This window comes from Osmia lignaria, chromosome 6, assembly GCF_051020975.1.
Source record: "Osmia lignaria lignaria isolate PbOS001 chromosome 6, iyOsmLign1, whole genome shotgun sequence".
NCBI classification, from domain to species: domain Eukaryota; kingdom Metazoa; phylum Arthropoda; class Insecta; order Hymenoptera; family Megachilidae; genus Osmia; species Osmia lignaria.
In genome coordinates, this window is record NC_135037.1 from 6,435,297 (window position 1) to 6,445,013 (window position 9,717).

Consider the following 9,717-nt stretch of genomic DNA (forward strand, 5'->3'; position numbering starts at 1 on the left):
ACGAAGGTTAGTGTAAAACCAATCACTGTAACATTTTTATGATATCGACACGCTAAGTTTCATTGTGATGATTACAATTAACGATTGAAATACATATAGTCAAGAATAATTTCTTACACGCGAAATAGACGGAGTAACGCTTTCCCGAATTGGCGAAGTTTCTTATAATTTCAAGTGGTTCATCATTGTGTGTTCTCCAATCGCATTTCACTTCCTCCATCAGCTGTTTTATCTGACAATTAAACAATTCCTCTTACACTATGTACATTGAAATTGAATGCCATTGAAATCTGTACAACTCACTCGGTCGGCGTGAAAGTAATATGTACCATATCTCACTAGAAAACCCGCAATCGCTGATATGAACAAGATATCCCACAACCAATCATGCAGGGTATGTTCTATGTTCGTAAGAGCGATTATCTAAAAGTAACGATGAATATTTAGTTATTGTATTTAGAAATATTCAATCACATGGTATCGCGTGCTCCACGAACTACGCTTGAATCGTATAGCACGCAGCGAGCCTCTTTGTTTCTCGTGTGCACACTTAATACATCAATTTTACCTGAGCACCCAAGTGGAAAAGATAAATAAAGAAGATGAAGATACTGTAAACGGATCGGATGTATTTATTCTGATATGGCCACAGACCTGCAGCTGATAATAAGAATATAGTCTGTTTATAATAATCTTGTAGTTGATCCATCGTGTGCAACGGTTCGACTGCAACTGATCCCTAGTCACCGATGCACCCTCCCACATCACCTACCCTCTGAATAAATTATGGTCTATTTTTCTTGAAATATCGCGAATAGAACCAAGTTTGCAAAGGAATGAAAACTTCTTTTCAAATGAATGACAGGCCTGATTATTTATGAATATTTGAATAGGGTGGAAGAACTTACCGATCGATTTCTTCTCAACGTGTGACAATGTAAGCGGAGCTATTAAGAAAATTATAGACTATAAGGTATTTTATTTTCTAAAAATTTTTACCTCTCTTTGCTATCTAGGTCTGTGAAAAAAAAATTCTTTACTGTTGGTCAGTCTGTTTTCATCAGCGGAAGGGGAAGCTAACGGAATCAGCTCTGCGACGGCTGAACAAGAGTATGTATTAACTGCAAATCGTTACAATTGTTTAATTTCATTATATATTAACGCACTGAGCAATTGCTATTATCTTACGACTGAACATATTGATGTAGAATTTTCCTTTCTTCGCATATTCGTTCAGTATGTTGAATTCCTCGATCGTTTTTACGATGTCCCCATCGTATTTCACTTTCTCCATAATATTTTTAACCTATACACGCAACAAACTCGAGAATAATCACAGTGAAAGTGGCAAAGTACCTAACACTTTGACGGCTGGTGTGAAAAGCTCATTGGCAATTTACATCTTCCTTTTTGATCATAAATACAACATAGTATATCATAAGAGAAATCATTAGAATAAACATGAACGGAAAACTTCTGAGAAGGAGTATCAAAGAGAAATCTATCGTTATAAGTGGAAATATCTGAGAAACGACACAATTCGAAAGAAAATAATCGTTGTGAAGAAAAAAATGAGGAATCCTCTAATATATAATACCTGGATTAATAAACTGGAAAAAATGACAAACACATACACAAAGTTTTGTATTTTGGTGAATTTCGAAATATTGTAAGGCGACAGACCAAGCACCACGAAGTAACTATTACCAAGCTTGTAATAACTTTTCTAATTTCGTCCATCTCAGTCGACAGTCACAGAGTGTCAGACCAACAATTTTCTATACTACTGATTCTTTCCCCCTCCCTTTTACAGAGAATTTAGCATTGTTCCAGCAAAAGTACGAAACGGGGGATGTTGCGTGATAGAATGATCGACGCAGACTGTAATTTCAGTATGATCGATATAATCTAAGGTCTATTAGACAAATCTACTGGGGGAAAAGTCAAAAGGGTTTTATATTTTGTCTCTCTACACAATTTCTCGAGGCATGAATAAATTATGTTTCAGCATAATTCCACAATTTTCTTCTCTCTGATAGTATTTATTTCTCCTATGTTTCAGTGTTTCCTTTTCTTGGAAAAAGAACGTACGGTTGGATTGTGGAACGGGAGTTCGGTTAGCGAAGAACATTCGAAGGAAGAACATCATTTTCAAGAATGTAACGATCAAACCTTTCACTGTGGAATGGTTCAACGCAAAAACATAGGAAACTGTTCTTTTCTGGTACTGTTACAAGTAAGAACTGTTATTTTTCATATTATGTAGAGATAATAATGTGAGACGGGATTATGATAACTAGATTATTCATATTTATGCAAATTTATGTTTGTATAACATATTTCCTCTTTTCAGGTGAATTAAGATATTATCTTGTCTCGCACATTTTACACAGTTTGCATATTTTGAATAATTTATTTTATTTCTTTATACAAATCAAGAAATTAGTGCACTCTTTATAAAACAACACTTGATTAGTGTTATAAGTGAGAGGAATTAAGATTCTTCTTCAATAATCATTTTAATTTGCGTTACCAAATTTAAAAGATATTCGATTATTCTTCTGCACTGTGTTAATAAGATACTGTTTATCAAGTTTTTTCCAAACCATATAAAATAATCTTTGATGTTCTAATGATGTATTAGATAGAAAACAAGAGAAATGTACATGCATACGATACCTGTAATTAGATTTTCATACTCTTCAATTAGGAATTTATGAAGGTACTTACCTGAAATAAAAAGAAAAGAATCACATATTAATATTATGTACATTAAACATTGCGAAAGTTTATTTTAAGTTGTTCAGTTTATTTTTTAAAATTTTACATATATTTCTTCCATGAAAATCAACTGAATATATAACTTAATTACTATTACTCCGTTTTGCCACGCTTACCTTGTTTTTAGTTTCACGATAACCAGACATAATACCATAAAAATTTAACGATAATACGTACAAAAGGGATTATCGCCGACGTCATCAAAGTATTTTCATTTTAACAGAAATTATAGATGCAACTAAATTCGGTGCGACCTACTGAATCGACCATTCGATTCAAATTTAATGATTCTTGATCGAAGAAGGTTCCTCTATTATGTATAATAAAATCATCTACTTGTTCGCACTACTTGCCACTTGTATCCGTCAATACGATTTCAGGTAATTACGATTGTACGGAACGAATGACCATAAAATAAGAGAAACTCATTTGAATAAGCTGTAAATGGAAGATTGTTAATAATTGGAATGAAAAGGAAAACTTTGTACGACCACTGATATAACTGAAAAAGGTAGATATAATATATTCAACGATCATAAAACCAGCAAACAGGAAATCTATTCTTACATGCAAAACTGTTAGTTAAAAACATTCCAGTTTTCATGCATTTTCCGACTATTTGTTGTTCATCTTTGAATACCTCCATACGCGTCAATTAGTTTCTTGATCTAAAGTCACAAAAAATGTTAAATCGAATCAAGCGATAAAAGTTAAGCTTTCCTAAATTTTTATAAAACTTACACCTTCTTCGTTGAACCAAAAGGTATAGTATTTCACAACTGATATGAAAACAAATAGAATGTAACATGCAGTGTTTATCAAAGCGTCCTTATCGCATTTTAGGAAAAATCCCATGATAGATATTCTTTTCACAGTCTTGACCAATCTATTATTATCGTACGGCCACAGACCGAGGACCAATAATAAAATTTTGCTAACTCCATAATCAGTTTGCCTCGAACGATTCATGTTCCACGAGCGTCAAAACGCATCTGCGAAGTTGGACGATTAAGAAGCTTGCCGCACCCCGCCACGACGCACGATGCATTAGCTCCACTATCATTATCTTACGTGGATCGTTTGAAACATTAATCGGGCTTAATGCAATATGGCGAACGGTAATGCATAGCTTGCACTTAAGATTGCCATTGATCGATACAGAAAGTTACATTGTTTCCCGGTAGGTGACAAAATCGTGGAAATTACACGGTGGAGGAAAACACGCAATCCACCATGTGTGGGTTTCACTTGTAAAAGGGGTGCATTTACGTTCGAGTATCTTAGGCGTAAAACAGATGGTCCTTCCCAGCGTTATGGAAATTTAATGTCGTTCAACTTCCCTTCCGTGACTGCATGTTTTATGCCTCGACTTGTTTCCCCTTCGTTCCTGTATTTTGCTCGCTCATTGTCGTTCCATCCCGCGCAACAAGTTGTACCTTATTCTAGCCAGTCTGCGCGACGAATCCTCCTCGAAACAACGTTCCGCTCGCTACGATACGCTCCGGGGGTACGCGAGATGATTAAGAGTGTTCGCGATCGTCGCGTGAGTTGTGATTTCATTTGTCATTATTTCATTACGGATGACTGAGCAAGTATGCGCGTTTGTGAAACAAATTCTGATTTCTAACGACTGAGAATGCATAGTTGATGAACATTTATTGTCGAGTAAACGTAATATTTAATATTAACACTTTCATTACCGATCACTTCTGTAATTTTAAATTCTTTTTTATATTAATACTATCTAGGAATTAATATTTGGTAGAATAGATAAGAATGTCCGACATTGGTGCATAGATACGTTATGGTACAGAAACTGTTTAAGGATGAAACAAGTTTACCATCTGGTTCAAGCACGTGTTCCTTATTGGTTTTCCGCATAAAGACTAATAACAATTTAGGTAGAGAAATGGCACGGCGCCACGTGTTCGTACAGCCTTATTCTATTAAGTGATATACACAAGCTGGATAGCATAAATTTAACCAGAAATAGCATGCCCAGTCTTGTGTATAATGTCCTAAATAAATGTTTCATGGTATTATTTTAATTCCAAACATATTTTACATCATAACTCGGAACGTTTCATAAATATATAAATATTTTGAATTGTTTTGTAACCAAGATTTATAGCTTTTCTAGACTTTCTCTGATATTGCAATTAATTTCATAGGTTTATAAATGCACTGATACAGTATTAATATCTATTTGGTATCAGTGTCTTATTAGTCACTAAACACTATGTTAATGCGTCTTCAGACCCTTGACGAACCTTGGTAATACGTCCCTTTTGAATACGGTTTACATTCAAAAGCTTCAAACAGTATCAACTGCTTTATAATTACGTAGATACCTTCGCCAAAGTGTCGGCGTTAATTGCAATTATAACATAAAAGGAACGTGTATACCTTAATCTATTCATTATATTAGTTGTTGAAACGTATTAGAGATTTTACTTGAAAAAATTTCATACCAAGAGGAAGACATAAAGTGCAGTTGCATAAGAGTGCATAAAAGCTGCAATTCGACAATGACAGACAATATAGATGTTAGTTAGTTGGGATTTATATGATTCTCCTGTTTTGTTTCTAGAAGAATGTATTATTCATTGTCCACCTTCTGGCTGACATTTATTGCACTAGTGAAATGTTTTTCGAAGAAAACCACAAGGAAAGTGGCTGTGGTATGACGCATTACAGTAAACTCTCGATATATTGCCGTGCGAGTGATTTGATTTTCATATGGATTTTCAAGCATACTAGTGCTGCTTTTCCACTATCATAGTTTATAAAAATGTTATAATCCTATCCCCCCTTCTGCTGGACGGGAGCGTTTAAGCTTAAAAATTCTTCGCTCTTATAACCCTGTCGGTGGCGATATAACGGGAGTCTACTATACTTTTTCTTTACGAATAGCAGAATAATAGAAGGAAAGCCAGTATTTAAAAATAAAAATATTATGTACATATAAATTTGGAAAAACTTATTTTTATCTGATTAAATTATATTTTTCAGAAATTCTTCCAGAATTATCACTACCATGGTCTAATAAATGTATCAAATGAACCCAGAAAAACACCATCACCAATATCACTATAAGACCAATATTTATACGAGTAAGTAAAAATATAATCCAATAAAATTATCTCATACCATTCGTTCCGCTGTTCGATAAAAAGAATTTATATTGTTCAATATCCAGCTATATTAAATAGGAAACATGAAATGGTAGAAAATTTATTTAAAAAACACAACAGTTACGTAAACATTACAACAAACATGCCCTTTATAATTTCCAAATGCAAATCCATTAACAACAATACATGTATTAACAGGACCGGATTAAGGTTTTGGGGGCCTGGGGTTAACAAACCTTCGAGGGCCACTTGGTTAATAAATTTGGTTCAAAAATTGAAATTTTTAAAGATTCAGTTTTGCGACAATAATTGCGTCAAAAATTTGCAAAATTATAGTGGATTCCAAGCATCAGAATTTTTGACATAGTAAATTTTAGAATGGAGCCTCCTAGAAAGCAAAGCCCGAGGCGGTAGCCCTCCTTAGCCCCCCTATCGATTCGGCGCTGTGTATCAAGAACAATATTCATTTATACGGTGCAGGAAAACATCAATGAGATAACAATAACTCGTTAACCATATACATATTTTATGTTTCCGTTTTGTTCATTGTTCACCATACACGTCTCGTATGAAAACATAGGAGATAACGTTATTTTTGCAACGAACATAACATGGTGAAACAGGAGAACGACACTTTTACGATCTGAAAGAGTATTGCATAATTTTTAGGTAAATTTCATAGTAATAATATTTATACGTCGTTACGAAGAAATCATTGTTACCGTGGTTAGAAATTCGTGCGATGATATGAGTACACCAGGTATAATGTACGCGGAACTCTTTATACTTCGTTGTAGAATGAACAAATATAATTTTTGAGTATCGATAGGAATTTCGTACCATCGAGAATTGTATCTAAAATTTATAATAATTCTAAGAATTTAAATTAGTCGTGACAATGGTGGATTTAGGGATAATCCTCGAATGGCGGACCATGGAGAGAGCACCAATTCTAATTTCATTCTCTAAATTCTACACTGCTCTTTTAAAATTATTTTTCCAATATATCAAACCTTTTCGGTTAAAAATTATACATTTAACTTTAACCACGATTGATCCAGGCTCCGCTGTTCAAAAGTTAAATTAATTATTTCTGAATCAAATGCACTTACGCGTCATGAAAAATATCCACACTGTGATTGATCACTCTTTGCCCAAAATAATTCGCGAAAAAGAAATAAACGTATACATATAACATGGACATGACTGATGTCATTACCGGTCTCACACTGTGAGTTTGTCTCACATCTTCCACGAGCTAGATTCAACAATTTTGCAAAATTTCATTATTTATTTATGTTATAAGATATTTAATAAGGTACGGATTATTTTTTAATTATACAAGGAAATTAGGGATATTACTTACGTTTATCATATTTAAGCTTATTGAAGCGGTACCACAAAGATAAATCACTACGTAACTTGTTCCAATCAAGTTCCAGAAAGTGTTCATAAGCCTCAAAAAAGTGAAAAAGAGAAGTTGAATTGTTGAATTGAAAAAGACAAATTATATGGATATACCAACTTTGTTGCTCTCACATGAACACGTATAGCATGTATTATTTTCGAACAAATCTTGTCATTTCTCTCATTAAGCGGAAGCTTTGCATTCACATCACATGCGCGCCGTAAATGATGTCTGTTAAAATTAAATGTTCATCATCAATGTCAATGAAAAATTAACAATGTCAGTGAAACTAACTTTCATCCTGTCGGAATAAAATAATATGGATCGCTCATTTGTCAACTCGACTAACTCCAAAAAACAAACATCAGAGAAATTAATAAAATATAAAAGTCAAGTATCGATCAAATACTTTGGTAGTAAAATTAAAAAAAATTTTTTAAATTGAAGTTTTTCGTTTTGTAATATTGTTATATTCCTTACCCTACGATTCTGAACAGACCACACACGTGTTCCGATATAAACGCATTAGTGGCTTCACTGATTAAAACGAAAATACAATCTATGAATCCGATCATTGACATAAAACCAAGAGAATTATACATATTCCTTTCAAAATGGAGCAAAAGTGACGAAAATTCCGTGCAATCATCGGATATTTCCTTCGGGGACGTTACTATGATAATTAGTACCATAGTACTTGAAAAACTACAACAGAAAAATGCTAAAAACGATGTAATTGAAAATTATAAAAATGTTTGATCAATGATCGAGAAATAATATTATATTTATTTTTTATACCAATCACACATATTATATGCATAGATATGTTTCTTCTATACTCTCGCAGAATTTCAATACTTTCTTCGTCATCCTTCAAAAATTCCCAGTCAATCTCAATTCTCATAAATAATTTTTGCACCTATTAACACGGTGCAACACACTTAATATAGTACATGAGATTCATGTATGCTTTCAATAGAAAACTTACGGTTGTTTTGTAAATATGACTGTACATGAATTTAGTGGCACCTATTATGTTCGGAAGAACAATCGACAATACACGTGTGATGCAGTCAAAATTGCAGTCGGACGAGAAAATATTTGCCAACTAAAAAGAAATGTCAATTTGATGAAATAATTTAAGACTTTAATTAAGGAGGTTCGATAATGCAATAAAAAAGTTAGAGGAACTTGACATTTTTTTAATTTAATAATTTCGATGCAACACATGTTTTTGATAAATTTCAGAAAAATTGACAGTACCGTTTTTGAGAAAAAAAGACCCAATCTTTACTTTTTACCCAAAAGATCCAAAATCACATATAACTTTCGTAAAGTAAGTTACACAAAAATTTGTAATCGGTAAATTAAATATTATAAAATATTAATATTGAAGAAATACATACATTGACTGTAAGAAATGTATCGAATGTCTTTAAAACACTACACTTAATTACCTGCAAAATGATGCTAATAACAAACAGAAGATAGAAGAAAGAAATTTGAATTCTTTGAAGCCACGAATAGGAACTTGGCCAAAAACCAAAAAGTAGAAGCAGTTTCTTGTGAAAAGTATAAGTATAGACAAATCTGTCGATGAACAACATGCTCGCACGAAGTTTCACCAACGAATGCGAGTCAAGAATCGATTCGAAGCTCTACAACCCCTCCATGGTGTTTTCAAGATACAAAACCGAGGGATGGTGGCACCGAAATGATTGACGGGGGGTGCAATTTGCAAGTTCGATGCACGCAACAGTTTTTCGCTACGCGAGGGTGAAAAAAATACATTGATGGCTAAATTACACTTAATATCGTGACAAAGTTTTCTCGAATATTTCCCCTTTTTATTTCAGTTGCCACGCAAGCGCAGAATTTTTCTTACTTCTAAACCCCCGTCATTGTAGTTTCATACGTTGCACGGTATGGATTGTTTTGTCTTTGCTGGGAAATGTGAAAAGCATAGTAGCTTTTGTAAAATTTACATAAAGTGCAGTGTCGTTTCAGTTTAAACAGTGCGCTCGAAATTAAAATAAAAATTTCAATTTTCATTTGTATTGATCATAAATGAAAAGAAAATTATGAACGCGAGGAAATAACTGTCAAAAAGCAATTGATTTCTCATTAAAGGGTGTGAATATAAATTATGGAGTAAAAGTGGTGCTCAACAGAAAAATCGATATTCTCTTGATAGAGTGAATGAATTGAAAATAAGGTTCTTAATTTCTCAAGAAAAAGAAAATGAAGATCACTTTTCTACTTTATTTTTTAATTAAAATGAAGTGTTATACTAAGGACGATAGATGTTTGTTGAAATAATAAGACGCATGAATTGTATTGATAAATGAAGTTTAACTCTTTCAGTGATAAGAATGCACATACGGTGACTCACAT

The 9,717-nt window shown here is 33.3% G+C and overlaps 2 protein-coding genes across 4 annotated transcripts in view; both read right to left on the reverse strand.

The window, feature by feature from the left end:
- The window catches only part of alpha-Man-Ia (alpha-Mannosidase class I a), a 350,946-nt gene that overhangs the window by 24,737 nt on the left and 316,492 nt on the right, over window positions 1-9,717 (reverse strand). The gene's annotated exons all lie outside the window — the stretch shown is intronic.
- On the reverse strand, window positions 3,794-9,245 carry LOC117601507 (uncharacterized). Its single transcript, XM_034318325.2, has 9 exons — window positions 8,781-9,245; window positions 8,312-8,431; window positions 8,122-8,242; window positions 7,804-8,044; window positions 7,441-7,554; window positions 7,282-7,372; window positions 7,028-7,173; window positions 6,638-6,770; window positions 3,794-6,558 (listed from the first exon to the last, which is right to left on the reverse strand). The coding sequence occupies exons 1-9, from the start codon at window positions 8,928-8,930 to the stop codon at window positions 6,505-6,507; spliced, it is 1,170 nt and encodes a 389-aa protein (XP_034174216.2). The 5' UTR covers window positions 8,931-9,245; the 3' UTR covers window positions 3,794-6,504.

Bases quoted from the DNA above. Each gene is read 5' to 3' on its own strand.
- LOC117601507 (XM_034318325.2), bottom strand. From the start codon at position 8,930: ATGTTGTTCATCGACAGATTTGTCTATACTTATACTTTTCACAAGAAA. The intron at 7,555-7,803 runs GTAAGGAATATA...TAATTTTAACAG, and splicing joins GGTCTGTTCAGAATCGTAGG to ACATCATTTACGGCGCGCAT. The intron at 6,559-6,637 runs GTAACAATGATT...ATACTCTTTCAG, and splicing joins CGCACGAATTTCTAACCACG to ATCGTAAAAGTGTCGTTCTC.